This window comes from Portunus trituberculatus, chromosome 33 (assembly GCF_017591435.1).
Source record: "Portunus trituberculatus isolate SZX2019 chromosome 33, ASM1759143v1, whole genome shotgun sequence".
Classification (NCBI taxonomy): Eukaryota; Metazoa; Arthropoda; class Malacostraca; order Decapoda; family Portunidae; genus Portunus; species Portunus trituberculatus.
The window spans coordinates 14,790,134-14,807,633 of NC_059287.1; the positions used below are offsets into that span (position 1 = coordinate 14,790,134).

General features: G+C 39.1%; 1 protein-coding gene across 4 annotated transcripts in view; it reads left to right on the forward strand.

Annotated features, from left to right (window-relative positions):
* Positions 1 to 17,500, forward strand: part of LOC123512431 (insulin-like growth factor 2 mRNA-binding protein 1) — a 163,085-nt gene that overhangs the window by 56,572 nt on the left and 89,013 nt on the right. For 2 of the 4 annotated variants that reach the window (XM_045268845.1, XM_045268844.1), the window contains exon 1: positions 8,869 to 9,111. The exons of the other annotated variants lie outside the window; for them this stretch is intronic. Coding sequence is in view for 1 of the 2 variants with exons in the window: in XM_045268844.1 (XP_045124779.1) it covers positions 9,062 to 9,111 (50 nt within the window). In the remaining variant the exon portion in view is untranslated. Of the gene's footprint in view, positions 1 to 8,868; positions 9,112 to 17,500 lie in introns of those variants that run through there. 4 annotated transcript variants of the gene reach the window in all.

Genomic DNA, 17,500 nt, shown 5'->3' on the forward strand with positions numbered 1-17,500 from the left:
TCGTATGTCTGTTTGTAAAGAATTCTTATGGCTGTAAGAAGGTGAAGGAATCAAGGAAGGATCACCGTGGCAGGAGCAAATTAAGGAGGCATGACCGTAGTAGCAGAACAGTTAAGAATGAAGGAGAAATACACACATATGATTTTAATATACTTTGAAACACATTCCTGTAAGTTTTGGGGGTTCGAACCTATGCATGCTTCACGTACAGTCTTAAAAGTGCCTTCCTCTATACCCACTGGACCACGAGGAGACGCATCAAAACAATGAAAGGAGGAGTGTGGGACGTGCCTTGACTTCCGACCCGAGCTGTACACTATTAGCCTTCCCTTGCACCCTCCCTCGTGTAGTTAAAATGTCGCTTCATGTTCGGTACCTTCCTGCACTCTTCCTCCAGTGGCAGCTCTCATTTGTTCCCCCGTTGTCATCACCGCAGGGTTCCTCTTCTTGTTGTTTGTATTAATTATCGCTGTTTTTCATCTTATACGGGTACACCTCCCTGCCTGTCAGTGTGTGTGTGTGTGTGTGTGTGTGTGTGTGTGTGTGTGTGTGTGTGTGTGTCACTTTTGAGAGAGAGAGAGAGAGAGAGAGAGAGAGAGAGAGAGATAGTTAAATGAATCCATTAGTTGATAGCTGCATCTGAAAATAGGTTTTAGTAAAATAGTTATATGGTGCTGAGAGAGAGAGAGAGAGAGAGAGAGAGAGAGAGAGAGAGAGAGAGAGAGAGAGAGAGAGAGAGAGAGAGAGAGAGAGAGAGAGAGAAGACTTTTCTAATGCTTTCCTGCCTCATCACTTAAAAGAATCATTCCACCTGGAGACTTTTAACCACCAGTCTTACAAGAAAGGAAAAATGAAAAATCGACATTTCTTAGCATGTTGTGATTTGCGCGGCGTCAGATCCGACAGACTTGAGAGACAGAAGAGGAAAATAACAGCTAAAAAAATAAAAGTGTGTAGATTCGTAGAAAGAAAAATAACAACTACATAGATTGATGAACGTAGAAAGAAGAAGAAGAAGAAGAAGAAGAAAATAAAACAGAAGAAAAAAGAAACAGAAGAAGAAGAAGAAGTAAAGAAGAAGAAGTAAAGAAAAAGAAGAAGAAGAAGTAAAGAAAAAAAAGAAGAAAAAGAAGTAAAGAAAAAAGAAGAAAAAGAAGAAGAAGAAGTAGTAAAGAAAAAAAGAAAAAGAAGTAAAAAAGGAAGAAAAATGAAAAGAAGAAGAAGAAGTAAAAAAAGGAAGAAGAAAAAGAAAAAAAAAAAACAAGAAGAGAAAAGAAGAAAAAGAAACAAGAAGAAGAAGAAGAATAATAAATAATAATAATAATAATAATAATAAGAAGAAGAAGAAGAAGAAGAAGAGCAGGTAGATAAATAAATGTATGGAAAGAAGAATTAACTAGATAAACAAGTGTGAATGAAAGAGGAGAATAACAATTACGTGTTGTACATTGATTTAGTACAGAAAGAACAACTAAATTAATAAATGTGGAGAGGAAAAGAATAAGATGAATAAGTAGGTAGAAAGAACAACAGCTGCTGGGTTAATGAATGTTCAGAAAGGAGAACAACAACAACCGCTAAATGAGTAAAGTATGCAGAATGGAGAAGAATAACTTAGTGGATAAATTGATAGAAAAAATAAAGTGAGGAGAATGGAGACGAAGAACAGCCGATAGATGAACGAACATGCAAAAAGGAAAAGAATAACTAGGAGGATAAGTTGAAGGAAAGAATAAAGTGAGTAGAAAGAAGAAGAACAACGGATGGATGGATAAGTGTGCAGAAAAACGTGGCATACATTTGGATTAGATTGGCAGGTAGTATGAGGAGGTGATGCGGTAAAGGAAGCTTGGATTGCACGGAGGGGCAGGATGATGGCTTACCTGGCATGTATGTTTGGAAATTTACTTCACATAATGAGTGTAATTATCATAATGAGGAGAGGAACCTTTTGTTTGAGATATTTCGCTCTTCTTTTTTTCTTCTTTCAACATTAAGGAAGTATGAATTATTTGTAGTGTGTATTTGAAATGTGCCTCAGTCCTCAGATAAACCTTTCATTCACAGCACTAGAAGTAATGTATGGATTTTTTATAAGCATCCACAAGAAAAAAGAATAAGAAATGAGACACCTCGCAATTTCTACCCATTATAACGTTTGGTGATAACTGTACAGCGAGAAAAGAGATAAGAGAATAGCAGAGGAGATAGGGAGTAAGGAAACATGAAAAGTAGCAGTGCGTGGATTAAGACAAGTGGTGTGAAGGCGAACAGAACAATAAATAAGAGATCTCGCTATATCTCCCAGCACAATGTTCGGAGATAAATGTGCAGCAAGGAAAGAGATCTGAGAGTGGGTACAGAGTAAGGAAACATAAGAAAAGTAGAAGTGCGTGGACTGAGATGAGTGGTGTGTAGATAAACAAGTAAGATAAGGTGAATGAGTAAGATATCTCGCAATTTCGACCTAGTACACTGTTCGGAAATAGATGTCCAGCAAGAAAACTGATCTCAGAGTAAGCAGGGAGTAAGGAAGCATGAAAAGTAGAAGTGAGTGGGTTAAGATGAGTCTTGTGTAGATAAACGAGTAAAGGAAAGTGAATGAATGAAAGATCTGACAATTTCAACCTAGTACAATGCTCGCAGGTAATAGTACAGTAAGAAAAGCGATCTGAGTGGGTTAGGGAATAAGGAAACAGATGAAAAGTAGAAGGAAGTGGGTTAAGACGAGTGCTGTGTATATGAAGGAATAAGACAAAGTAAATAAATAGGATATCTCGCTATTTCTCTACAGTACAATGTTTAGAGGTAACAGTACAGCAAAGAAAGACATCTAAGAGTGGGTAGGGAGTAAAGAGACCCATGCAAAATTAGCAGGAGGGGGATTAAGACGAGAAGGTGGAGTAGGTGGTGTGAAGGCGGGCAGAACAAATGTTAAGCCGCAAAGTACACGTAAAGAGGGCTGGAAATATGAGGTGCACGTGGTACTTTTTAACACATTAGGCACCGCACCGGAAGTCTGCAGGTACGGCCGTCACGCTGCACCTGGAGGGAATTGCCTGAAGAGATGTAGGATTTTGCTTGCGCTCTCTCTCTCTCTCTCTCTCTCTCTCTCTCTCTCTCTCTCTCTCTCTCTCTCTCTCTCTCTCTCTCTCTCTCTCTCTCTCTCTCTCTCTCTCTCTCTCTCTCTCTCTCTCTCTCTCTCATTTTTCTTTCTCTCTCTCTCTCTCTCTCTCTCTCTCTCTCTCTCTCTCTCTCTCTCTCTCTCTCTCTCTCTCTCTCTCTCTCTCTCTCTCTCTCTCTCTCTCTCTCTCTCTCTCTCTCTCTCTCTCTCTCTCTCTCTCTCTCTCTCTCTCTCTCTCTCTCTCTCTCTCTCTCTCTCTCTCTCTCTCTCAAAAGCTGCATCATTCAGTAAGGAAGGATTTGCTTTACAAGGGCAGTGTGGTTTTCAAATTAGTATTTTTTTCAGTGGAAATATTATTCTTTTTAATAAGAAAGTGTGGTTTTATAAGAAAATGGTTTTATAAGGAAAGTATTTGTCATTTATTTTTGTACAGTGAAAGTTATATTTAATTTTATACAAGGAAATTTATAAGTTATTTTGTAAGAGAAGTTAGTTTTGTGACAAGGAAAGTGTTGTGTGCAAGAAATTTTTGTACAAGAAAAATGTGATTTTTGCAAAGGAAATTCTAATTTTTATATACTAAAGGACAGCAAGGAACTTCAGATTATTTGTGGAGTCTGATACCGCCACACTGCACTAACTATATTACAAACACTGACTATAGTTATAATGGAAGAGAATAGAGAAACACTGACTGCGGTATCAAGAAAGAGAAAGGTGCAATGTGTGTGTGTGTGTGTGTGTGTGTGTGTGTGTGTGTGTGTGTGTGTGTGTGTGTGTGTGTGTGTTGTATAGGGAAGGTAAAGACTTTTGTAAGGGGTGTTGATTTGTTGTGTGCATCATCTAACATTCCTATTGCATTAAGAATTAACCCCTTCAGTACCATGACGCGTTTCCCTATTCATTCTGCTTACTATTTGGGGATTTCATACACCTTCAGAAACTTGTGTGGGTGATTCTTCTGATCTCCATAGACCCTTCCTAATGTCAAAATGGTCTAATCGTGCATAAATCTCAAGGTAAAAATGTGTCCCAGTATTGAAGGGATTAAGTACAGAATAACATTAGAAAAGAACGGATTATTTTATAACTAGTGGAGTTTAGAGGACAAGTTAATAGACAGTGCAGCAATTTGTAAAGGACATTTCACTTTACAATACCAAACAAACTATAACGTTAGAAATAGATTAAATACAGTATGAAAGGAGAGAAAGACTTTAAGCTACTACTACTTTTGTTTGCTGGGAAGAGTAAATGCTTTGTCTCTGCAGTACACTGAACTCTGAGGCATTAGAGGAAAAGTACAGTATAGAAGGGGAAGATAATTGCCAACGACAGCTACTATTGTTTGTGGGAGAGGATATGCATTGTGAGTATGGCAGTATGATAGTGTATGTAAGATGAGGTGAGGTGAGGTTTGTGAAGTTTATGTAAGGTAAGGTAAAGTTTTTGAAGTTTATGTAAAGTAAGGTCAAGTTTGTGAAGTTTATGTAAGGAGGTTAGGTTGTGTTTAGGTTTGGCTTCGGAAGTATATGTGAGGTGAGGTGAGATGAAATTTATGAAGTTTATGTAAGATAAGGTAAAGTTTGTGAAGTTTATGTAAGGTGAGGTTAGGTTGGGTTAGGTTAGGTTTGGGAAGTATATGTAAGATAAAGTTAGCTTAGGTTTGTGAATATATTTAAGATAAGGTGAGGTTTGTGAATTATATATAAGGTGAGGTTAGGTTTGTGAAATATATGTAAGGTAAGATTACGTTAGGTTTGTGAGGTATATGTAAGGTGAAGTTAGGTTTGTGAAGTATGTGTAAGATAAGGTTAGGTTTATGAACTGAGATGTTGGGGATGCAGAATAAAACAGGTCTTATATTTCTCTTCATTTTTTGGTGAGGAATTAATTTCAGGGAATAAAATAAAGATTTGCTTCATCCTGCTTCATCACATTTATGAGAAGCAACCGTGTCTCGCCAGCACAACACGCTCTATATTAAGTTCCATCAAGTTGTGTTAGGTTTAGACGTTTAGTGCACCTTATGTTAGGTTTAAATTTATGTTTTGTTTAATGAATGTTATGTCAGGTCTATATTCTGTATAATTTGAATAGCTTGTGTAGATCTAAGTTTTGTGTAAGTTGAGGTAAAGAAAGTTAGGTTAGGTTAGCTTAAAGTAATGTAATTTGAGTTGGGTGATGTTAGGTTAGTTAAGGTTAGGTGAGGTGAGGTTAGGTTAGGTTAGGTTAGGTGAGGTTAGGTTTAGGTTAGAAATAAGGTAAGGTTAGGTTAGGTTAAGTGAGGTGAGGTGAGGTGAGGTGAGGTTAGGTTAGGTTAGGTTTAGGTTGGTGGTAAGGTAAGGTGAGGTTAGGTTAGGTGAGGTTAGGTTTAGGTTAGAAATCAAGTAAGGTGAAGGTTAGGTAAGTTGAAAGCAAAGTGGTGAAATACCGGAAAACACACAGACAGGTAAAGAATCGCGGCAGGTGTGAGTGTTAGTATTACCTGTAGCCCATTGCCAGGTAACGCCAGGTGTGTCTGAGTGACGTACTGCCCGGCGCTTCCTCCCTCTAAGACGTGTATGGTAATTAATTTAACGACTCTAGCATAACGACAGGGCCTTCTATCGCAAAGTATGTACCATTATGCTACAAATGACACTTATTGACACGGACACCAATAGAACACTGATTGATTCTCGGTTAATTTGGAATCTAATGAGAGAAAAAAAGAAAAAAAGAACCCATGATAAAGAAGGATGAATGCATGTGTAGGGGGATGCAGGTGTGTGTGTGTGTGTGTGTGTGTGTGTGTGTGTGTGTGTGTGTGTGTGTGTAAAAACCGGTTTCTTACACGCTGTTCTTTCTATCCCTTTTTCCTTTTTAGGTAGAAATATGGTGTGTGTGTGTGTGTGTGTGTGTGTGTGTACGGGGGGGGGGAATGGGGGATTTATGGCTGGGAAAATGTGGTTCTCTCTCTCTCTCTCTCTCTCTCTCTCTCTCTCTCTCTCTCTCTCTCTCTCTCTCTCTCTCTCTCTCTCTCTCTCTCTCTCTCTCTCTCTCTCTCTCTCTCTCTCTCTCTCTCTCTCTCTCTCTCTCTCTCTCTCTCTCTCTCTCTCTCTCTCTCTCTCTCTCTCTCTCTCTCTCTCTCTCTCTCTCTCTCTTTCTTCATTTATACAGACCAGCGAACATTAGTGAAATATTAAGGTTTTGTCTCGGTAGGTTGACAGTGAACCTTCAAGTATGGAGTTCAAGTAATCCATCTTTTATTTAATTATTTATTTATTTTTTTTTTTTTTTTGTCCTCTTGAAATTTCATCGTTTGTTTTTCTCGAATTACATTTTTATTTTGATGGGATGTTTAGTTTTTTTCTTTTTCTTTTTATAGGAGGTGGGAAGGACGAGAAGGTAGGAGGGAGGAAGGAGAGAGGAAGTAAAGACAAGAGGAAAGATGCTAGGTGGAAAAATGCTTCGACAGAAATTTAATAAAGAATACAAAAATTAGAAAAATTGGAATATGAAAAGTAAAAAAATACTTAAATAAAAAATATTGAATAAGGGAAAATTAAAAGGAAAGATTAAACTTGACAGAATAGTAAATGAAAAGTGTGTGTGTAGAGAGAGAGAGAGAGAGAGAGAAAAAAGTACCGCTCACCAGAAATATCAAACAGAAAACGATAATTAGGTCGAATAATTTAGTATCAGTTGAGTTGATCCTCCTGGGAAGAGTCTCGAGTCTTATTATGCATGCGACTCAACTCTCAATAAATCCAAGGGTAATTATATAGCAGTGTACAGCCCTTCACTTCGATAACCTACTCTGCTGCTGACGGGAAGATTATAACGAGATGGGGAAGTCTGTGTGTTTCTCCAATACATCTTTTTTTTTATTCATTTTTATTTTTTTTATTTTGCACTTTTGTTTTTCTGTTGTCTTCTGGTTAGTGGGTCAAAGGTCAAAGGTAATAAAAAAAAAAAAGTCCACTAAGTTGCCAATCCCCTTGCAGGTTTGAGAGAGTTAGCCAAAAGAATGGGATAAATGTCTTGAAACCTCCCTCTTAAATGGAAGTCATAGGGAGATGGAAATACAGAAGTAGGTAGGGTAGGAAGTTCCAGACCTTACCAGATTTTATCATATTGTGTGGTGAATGAAAGTTGGAGTTCATTTATAATTTGTTTAGATTTGGTGTGTTTTATTAATGGTTGTTTTTCTGTGGGATTTTAATAATGTTAGGTAATTTATCTGAGTTTTTATATGGTTAGTCTAGCTATTATTATTGTTATTATTATTATTATTATTATTATTATTATTATTATTATTATTATTATTATTATTATTATTATTATTATTATTATTTATTATTTGTGGTAGTATTTCTCTTGTTTATTATTTTAGTGTATTTCATTTCGCCATTCCCTTTTTTTGTCTCTGGGAAAAGAAGAAAAAATAATCCGCAATCTTGGTTTATTTATTTTGTTATTTATTTTTTTAGAATGTTTCATTAATTGAGAATTCCAACTCTATAACTGAGACAAAAAAAATCACATCAATGCTATGCCGTGAGAAATCGTATATAATATTACTCTGCTTATTTTTAATCGTACCATCTTATTTATTTATGCATCTTTTATTTGTTTATTTATTTATTTATTTGTTGATGTAACTATCTATTTGTATACATTTTTTTCCAAGCAGTGGGACGGGTTTGTGTGCGCGTGGCGGGGTGTGGCCAGTAAAGGTGCGGTGACAGAACACCTGCCTGCAATTATTAACGCAGGTGAAGGTGACGACGAGTGTAGGTCAGAGCGTGTAGGCGTGAGATCTGGACCGTCGCTGAGGCCTTCCTCCCGCCTGCCCGCCCGCCCGCCCGCCCGCCTGCCTTACCCCCTTACCGCTGCTCTCTCTCTCTCTCTCTCTCTCTCTCTCTCTCTCTCTCTCTCTCTCTGGGTAAGTTGCTTGATTGGTGCTTGTTGGTCGAACGTGGGGAGTGGAGTGGCCCCGCCTGTCCCTCCTCCCTCCCTCGCTCCCTCCCTGCGGCTCTCCCTGACTCCCTCCCGCCTGCCCGGCTCCTCACCGCCCCCGCTGGCTCCTCCCTCCTCCTTGTGAAAATTCTCCGTGTTTGGAGGAATTACCTTCGGTGACTGGTGTGGAGGAGGTGGCGGGGTGACTGGGCGGTGGTGTGGGCCCCGGTGTGTGCGTTGGTGTAGTCTCCTTTCCGGGGTGGCGGTGCTGGCGGGGTGTTTGCCAGGGAATCATTGACGGGCGTCGCGCTAGCCTGTAGTATTGTATTGGCGACGTCCGAATCTGCTCTCGCTCCTTGTATTACAGCCGGGTTTGGACTCCTCTCTCCTCAGCCAGACAGTGTCGAGCCCTCTGCATCGAGACATGGTTGAAGGAAATGCAGATTGTCTCCCGCTGAATTGCATACAATGCGTAGCGGCGCTAAAAATAGATGTATGTTTTATCTGACGGCAGCCTAGTTGTTGCGTAATGCATGTGTTGATGGCGGTGTGGTGGTGGTGGTGGTGGTGGTGGGAGGAGTGAGGCCTGTGGCAGACAGAGGGCAGCACGTTATGTATACACTGGCTGGGTTGATCTGCAGAGTAAGGCGCGCCACACTCTTACCCTTATTTGTCTCACCTTTCTCATGCACTTGCTAGGTGCGTGAGTGTGCACCGCAGAAGGGCGTGGGACGGGGGTGATGTGAGTGGGGCACGTCTCAGGCAGAGGCATCGCCAGAGGGAGAAGAAAGAAATGTGTGAGAGTGTGGGCGGGTGGCAACAGCGAGCGGGTGGCGGTAGTGGCAAGAGTTGAGAGGTGAGCTTAGTGTTGGACTGACTAGGCATCCGTGCAACACTGTTCACCGCCTCACACCCCGGCCCCTCCTCTCCCCCACACACAAGGGCATGAGGATTTCTTGATGGTGTAGAGGCAAACTAGTGCCAGTGAGAGTCATGGAACAGTATGGAGCCTACGCCGTGTCCCCGCCCCCGACCATAGAAAGGTAAATAAGTTGAGACATAACCAAATCTTGGAGTCGCGGCCCTTGCAACGTTAACCGAATTTGGTGGAAAGTCGGGGTGGCGGTGATGCAAGTGGCCCGGGGCAATGCAGGCACTGACATGCACTAACAGGAGGGGCAGAGGTGGCTAATAACGCTTCGCTAACGTGTGACACCCTTGCAACACAACACTCCGACTTCGCTGGCGGTGGTGTGGGCCTTAGCGAGCTGGCCAGAAGGTGCTGCTCCTCCCCGTGGGTCCTCCTGGCTGCCCCTTCATGCTTTGGGGTTTGTTGTGCTTGGTAAGGGCGCCTGTCTCCCCTGCCACACGCCTCCAGCCCTGCAGCTTCTCGTCACCGCCGCCAGCAGGAGGGGAGAGTGCCTTGCCGCGGGGTGGTGAGGGAAGTCGCGCGGTGTTTAGGCGCTAAAGTGTTGTGTTGTGTTGTGGTGGCCGGATAGGAGGGCACTGAGTGCTGTCATGCCTCCTTGCCTGCCTCGCCTCCTCCTCATGCCACTGTCATTCCTCGCCCGAGCGACGTTTCGCCGCCTCCGCCACCCTGAGGTCGCCCCAAACATGAGTCTCAAAGTTTTGTGCTAATATCCCGCCCCGCGCACCACCTCGAGTCACCGTAACTCAGTGTCAGCCCCCGTCACCTTATTTAGCGGCCTGTGTGAGTCACCAAGTGAGTCATCGTGAGGTGCTGCCCCGGTGCTAAAGTATTAAAGAAATGCCCACCGCCTTGCCCCAGGCTGGTGCTGCAACACGCCCTGCCACTGTGAAGCAAAATTTAATTTAATTGATTAAATATATAATATTTAATATAATCTCAATATTGATATGATTACTTATTATTTCTGGTGCAAGAAAATTATGATGAATAGAAGAAATTGTAATACATTAAATTATCAATTCAATTATTAGTTTATTACTTGAGTTACTAAATAACTAATTTACACACCAAATATTTTTACCTCAATAGTAAAAGTTGTTGAAAATCAAACAGAGGATGGAATATGTAATTTGATTAAAGTAACTCTAAATATAATAGTTCACAAATAACATTTGTGGTTCAACTTTGCATAAACATTTGTACAGGAAAATTCAACAGATTGTGTTGATGGAATGTATTTCCTTGTTTTGTAATTTTTTCACTCAATATCTGACCTGAGGCACAGACACCTTGTGATGAGGCAGTGTGTGTGTGTGTGTGTGTGTGTGTTGTTCTGATACCCTGACATGCATTCCATTACATCTTACCATGCCTTAGTGTGTGTGTGTGTGTGTGTGTGTGTGTGTGTGTGTGTGTGTGTGTGTGTGTGTGTGTGTATATATATATATATATATATATATATATATATATATATATATATATATATATATATATATATATATATATATATATATATATATATATATATATATATATATATATATATATATATATATATATATATATATATATATATATATATATATATATATATATATATATATATATATATATATATATATATATATATATATATATATATATATATATATAAAATACACACACACACACTGGTGTGTGTGATAGATGGGCAGACGTGCTAACCAGAAACTCTGTTAGTAATATTACATGGAAACAAAATTATTATGCTGATAATATTTTAGAAAAAAATGTTTATTGAAGGAAATCTTATAAAGTGAAAAACCGGAGGAACATCCTTCAGATATCTGCGTTAAGATCTTTTCAAACAATTTTAAAAGTTTGTGCTCCATCTTTGCAGTTTTGCAAGTGCGAGTTTTGTTAAGATGAGGAAAGCTTGTTTTATTAAGAGTTGTGACTTCACAGTGCATCTCAATGACATGGTAAATCAAACCTTTATCTTATATATAATCTTATCTCCTAATAGTATTTCCTATCAATAGTATCCTTCCGTGTGTTTTGTTGGTGTAATGTTAGCGAGGATCTGACCGGCCGTGTTGAACAAAGCAGTGCATGATCGCAACATTTAATTATCGCCTGAGAGCACACCACAAGTACTGGCCAGTGTTGTGCCTCCAGTGTGGCAGTCACGCTGCGTCACTGCCAGCATGGACGTCAACAAAACACTTCAGATAAATTGGTGTTGATAATTTATTATTGTATCAAAACCATAACTTTGACTTTACTCGAAATTTCCTTTCACATTGAACATAAACCTTTACAATACAAAGAGATTAACATAACAATTAGCGCAGCACCACAAAAGATGAAGGTGTTAATGTAATGAATGTCTCCCACGCAAAGTAATGAATGCAAACCCTGAGTCAGTCACTTTGTCTGCATCATGATCAGGAAATGTTATTAGCATTTTCCTGAAGACTTAGATACATATGTCAGCATTGCCTGTCATTTCAAGGAGCATTATGAATGTTAATGCTGTTAGAAATATTAACAACAAATACTGATTCACAAAGAGACACTCAGAAAAAATCAACACATGGAAAAATGAGACAAAACTGAATAACCACACAAACCAAGATAAACACACAAGAATTTAAACATTACACAATTAACTGACCATTACCAACCGAGAAAAAAAAATAAATAAAACCAGAAAAAAAAAGTTGTTTGTAATTACAAGTACGTGAAGTCTTGAGAGAAACCAACAAGCGTGGCTGAAGGAAGGGCTGAGGGTGGCGGGGAGGGAAAGACATTGTTCCCGAAGAGGAGGAATAAAAAGCAGGAAGGCCGCAGTGAGGTAATGTTGAGCTCCACTGAGACTACTGTGCAGGTACCAATAACATGCCCTCGTGAGCTGGTCATTACAACCCATAAACCGGTTTGATCCAAGAGTTCTCAAGCTTTAGGGGTCGATCTTTTTTTCTCAAGGGGTTCAACTCGTATTATATCATTTATTATATATTTAAGGGTACGGCGGTAAGGGTGCAGTCCGTGTGAGAAGGGGAGGAGAGCAAGGTGTGAGTCTGACCCCCTCAACCTACCTGTCTTCTCTCTTTCCCTCCCCCAAGACACTCATCCCTCCTTGCGTATCTCTCGGCCGGTCCTGCTCCTCTTCACTCCTCTCTGGTCTTCAGGAAAACAGTGTAATGACCTCACTCAGGAAATACCTCGGTGACTTGCTGTTGTTGTTACTTGAAAGCCGAGGGTATGTGGCACACGACCGATGCATTCTGAAATGTTACACCTCTTCCTCTCTTTCTCTCGCCTAAGGAACATTCACCATTACGCCAAGGATTATACGTAGTAGTAGTAGTAGTAGTAGTAGTAGTAGTAGGTTGAAGGTACTGCTACTACATTTTTTTTTTCTTATTTTTCTTTTTTTTTTTTAGCTAGTACATAATGATCCTGCATTTTTGTGGTTATGGGTATTAGTGTATAAGTGGTGATGTTATGTGATGCTGTGTGATGTTGTGTTATGTAATGCTATGTGATGTTGGTATATTTCTCGGTGCTTGATGTTGTGTGATGTTGTATAATGTTATGTGATGTTATGCGATGCTGTGTGATGTTATGCGGTGTTATGTGATGTTGGTATATTTCTCGATGCTTTTTCTCGCTTTGTTTTTCTTTTCTTATTGCTGCTGTTTCTGTTTCTTCTTCTTTTTCTTTTTTTCACATTTTTTTCTTTACTCTTTTCCTCCTTTTTCTTTCTTTTTTTCCATTTCCTTTTCCTTTCCTCTCTTTTTCCTTTTCTTCTCTACCTTCATTTTCTTCTTTTCCTTTTCCTCCTCTACCTCTTCCTCCTCCTCCTCCTCCATCTCTCCGTAGGGTCCATTAAACATTTTGCGTTGATACATAACTTTAGATAAATAAACTAGAGAGAAGATAAGAACATGAAGGCAAATAATTGAGAACTTACAGGACCATAAGAAGAACAAGGATATAAAGAAAGAACATAACACAATTCACACAATAACGTAGATAACATACAAGAGAACATAAGAAAATGGAGAAATACAAGAAAACATTTAGAAAGACAATAATATAAAACAATAAACTCAAAATATATATAGAAATTCACAATACCCACACACACACACACACACACACACACACACACACACACACACACACACACAGACAAGGTATTAATTCTCACCGTGCTTTCTTCATATGTAATTATTATTTTTGACTGAACTTAAAGACTGAGTCGCTGAGTGGTTTACTGGACAGCCTCGTGTTCCTCGGGTGGGGCTGAACTTGTGTCATTGAAGTTATTATTATTATTTTTATTTTTTTATTATTTTTCTCTCATTTTTCTTGTATGTTGTAGATTTTTTTTCATTATTTTTTTCTTCCTGTGATTTTTGTGTGTTTTTAATTTTATGTCTAAGGGAGTAAGAACTGGGGTTACTACTGCTACTACTACTACTGCTACTACTGCTAGTACTGCTACTACTGCTACTGCTACTGCTACTGCTACTGCTGCTACTGCTACTGCTACTACTACTACTACTACTACTACTACTACTACTACTACTACTATGAGATCTACTACTACTACTACCACCACCACCATTATTACCAGCTCATTACTATAGTTCTACTACTACTACTACTACTACTACTACTACTACTACTACTACTACTACTACTACTACTACTACTACCACCATAACGAGCTCCTTACTATAATATTATGAGATCTACTACTACTACTACTACTACTACTACTACTACTACTACTACTACTACTACTACTACTACTACCACTACTACCAGCTCATTACTATAGTTCTATGAAATACACTACTACTACTACTACTACTACTACTACTACTACTACTACTACTACTACTACTACTACTACTACTACTACTACTACTACTACTACTACTACTACTACTAGCACCACCACCACCACAGTCCTTGCTAGAGTACCACAAAAGTGTCCTTCTCGTGTACATGTGTATGTGTGTATGTGTATGTATGTATGTGTGTGTATCCACGTCCATCACCACCACACTTAACCACCACCACCACCATTATCACTTGTTCCTAGCGGTTTCAGCCTCTCTCACTCTCCCCACAACCGCAAACCACCGCTGCCCGAATCGATTTTACAAACCACACCTACCACTTCAACTAGCGCCACTGGAATCGTTTGGAAAGTATATACCAGTTAATTCTATAAGATCCACTCGTTATGTGTCATTTTTACTACGTGTTGAGGAGGAAGAGGTGGTGGTGGTGGTGGTGTGTCAAGCTTCAGGCGTTTCTTTAAGTCTCGTGGTGCTTCGGAAGTGTAATGTTGAAAAATGTTGTTCCTTCAGGGCGTCGAGCTATTGTTATCATCGTGTCGAGTGTTTAAAATTGAATTACTTTTTCTTCTTTAAGTTTTTTTTTTTTTTTTTTTTTTTTTTTTTTTAGTATATTTCATTTTTCGGGGGTTGATTTTTTTCTCTTCATTAATATATATATATATTTTTTTTTTACAATTTGGGTTTTTTTGGGGTCTTTTTTGTTGTTACCTTTTTGTTTCAGTGTGTGTGTGTGTGTGTGTGTGTGTGTGTGTGTGTGTCTCTCTCTCTCTCTCTCTCTCTCTCTCTCTCTCTCTCTCTCTCTCTCTCTCTCTCTCTCTCTCTCTCTCTCTCTCTCTCTCTCTCTCTCTCTCTCTCTCTCTCTCTCTCTCTCTCTCTCTCTCTCTCTCTCTCTCTCTCTCTCTCTCTCTCTCTCTCTCTCTCTCTCTCTCTCTCTCTCTCTCTCTCTCTCTCTCTCTCTCTCTCTCTCTCTCTCTCTCTCTCTCTCTCTCTCTCTCTCTCTCTCTCTCTCTCTCTCTCTCTCTCTCTCTCTCTCTCTCTCTCTCTCTCTCTCTCTCTCTCTCTCTCTATACCCAGCCTTACCCCTCCATGCCCTCCCACACCCACCCATATCCTCCCATACTATTCACCACCCTCAGATCTTTTCACCTCGCCCCTCACTCCCTCCTAGCACTCCGCACCCGGCCAGCATTAGTACCAGCATTAGTATTAGCATTAGTATTAGCGTGGTAGTAGCATTAGCACACACGGATTAAGGTTAAGATATTTGCAAGTGCTGTTTAAGTGTATGGGTAAATAGTGTATGGTTTCAAAGTCTGGTTTTCTTTGGGTGTGTTGAGTATGTGTCTGTCTTTTTTTGTCACGTTTATTCTGTCAATTCCGTTGGTTTTATATTGAATTTCTTTTCTTTATTATGTGAGATTTGAAGTAGTTTAGTTTCCTGTGGGTTTGTTGAGTATATTGGTGTGTTTTTTTTTTCATATTTATTCTGTCAGATATGTTGATTTATACATGCACTGATCTCCCCGCCTGTTTCTTGGTATGGGATGCTTACCTAACCTAAGGATTTTTTTTTTTTCATATACTTTGCATTCATTACCTCAAGAACTCCCTGTGTAGATATGTGATGCTTGCCTTACCTATCCTAACCTAAGGAATGATGGGTTTTTTCATATACTGTACTTTGCATTCATTACTTCAAGAACTCCCAATCTGCTTCTGTATAGATATGCGATGTTAACTTTACTAACCTAACCAAAGGAATTATGTTTTTATTTCCATATACTTTACATTCAATAAGTCAAGAACACCCAATCTGCTTCTGTATAGATATGCGATGCTTACCCAACCTAACCTAACCTAACCTAATGAATGATTTCTTTTATATACTTTACATTCATTACCTCAAGAACTCCCAACCTGCTTCTGTATAGATATGCGATGTTAACATATCTAACTTAATTAACTGACCAAAGGAATAACATTTTTTTTTAAAGTTTACATTAATTTCTCTCAAGAACGCTCCCTCTGCTTCTCTACAAATGTACTAAGGTAACTTAACTAACCTAACCTAATTTAGCATAAGGAATGACATTTTCATTATCAAGTTTATATTCATTATTTCAAAAACTTCCTCGCCTTCGATATTTCTTGATACTTTTAAACTGAATTGTTTCAGAAGAGATGTTTTCAGAAGCTTCTCAATTTTGGAAGATCTTTTAAATTTTTCGATTGTATAGAGACGCATCCTCAGTGGACATCTTTTATCTTTTTGTAGGAGAAAGAGAAAGAGAACATGCAAACAAGGGCCTGATAACAAGGAGGAGGACATAAAGGAGAAAGATAAAGAGGGGACATGCAAACTACAATATGAAAAGAGGAAGGAAGAGAAGAAGAGACAACTATATAATAACCTTTTTATTCTTAAACCAAAAAATATACAAGTTGATGGTGTATGGATGAAATTTTCGGTGTTTCTTTTAGGTAGAATGTTGTGCAATACCGGGACACATTTTTACCGTGAAATTTATGTACGATTAGACCATTTTATTGACATCAGGAAGACTGTATGGAGGTCAGAAGATTAATGGCCAGAGTCTTCTATTTTAACCCCCCCCACATGAGTTTCTGAAGCTGTATAAAATCACCAAATAATAACCAGAATGGATATGGAAACACGTCATACTACTGAATCGGTTAATAGTGTGTTTGTGTGTAAGTATGTGAGTTTGTTAAGTATGCGGCATGTTTGTTATAAGCTACATGTGTTTGGTCAAGTTATGCTGTTCTTATAGGCAGAAGTTTGTGTTTCGTTAAATGTAAGCGGTGTTTGTAGTAGGCAGATTGTGTTTTAGTTAGTATGCGCGTGTTTGATGTACGGAAGTTATAGGCAAAAGATTGTGTTTTTATAAAGTGTGGGGATGTTGTATAGGCGGGAGATTGTCGGGCCAAATAAGCTGTATTATAGGAAGAAGAGTGCGTTTATACTGTGTTTGGCTAAAGTGTGTAGTATTATGAGTAGCGAAGTTGTTGTTTTTTATTGTATTGTATTAGGTTAAGTTAGGTACAAGAGTGCGTTTTGGGGGCTAAATGTACAGTCATATAGATAGAAGAGTGCGTTTATACTGTGTCTGCTAAATTTGCGGTATTATGAGTAGCGAAGTTGGTTTTTTGTCCCGTATTAGGTTAAGTTAGGTACAAAGGTGCGTTTTGAGGGACTAAATGTACAGTGTAATAAGCAGAAGAGTGCGTTTTTGGAGCTAAATGTACAGTCTTATAGGCAGAAGAGTGCGTTTTTAGACAATATTTCATTAAATTAGGTACAAAGGTGCGTTTTTGGGGGCTAAATGTACAATCTTGTAAGCAGAAGAGTGCGTTTTTTGGGGCTAAATGTACAGTCTTATAAACAAAAGAGCGCGTTTCTGGACAGTATTTTGTTAAGTTAGGCAAAAGAGTGCGTTTTTTTTCTTCTAACTAAATATACAGTGTTATAAACAGAAGAGTGCGTTTCTGGACAGTATTTTAAGTTAGGCAAGAGTGTGTGTTTTTTTTCTAGTTAAATGTACAGTCTTATCAGCAGAAGAGTGCGTTTTTGGGGCTAAATGCTGTCTTATAAGCAGGAGAGTGCGTTTTTGTACTGCA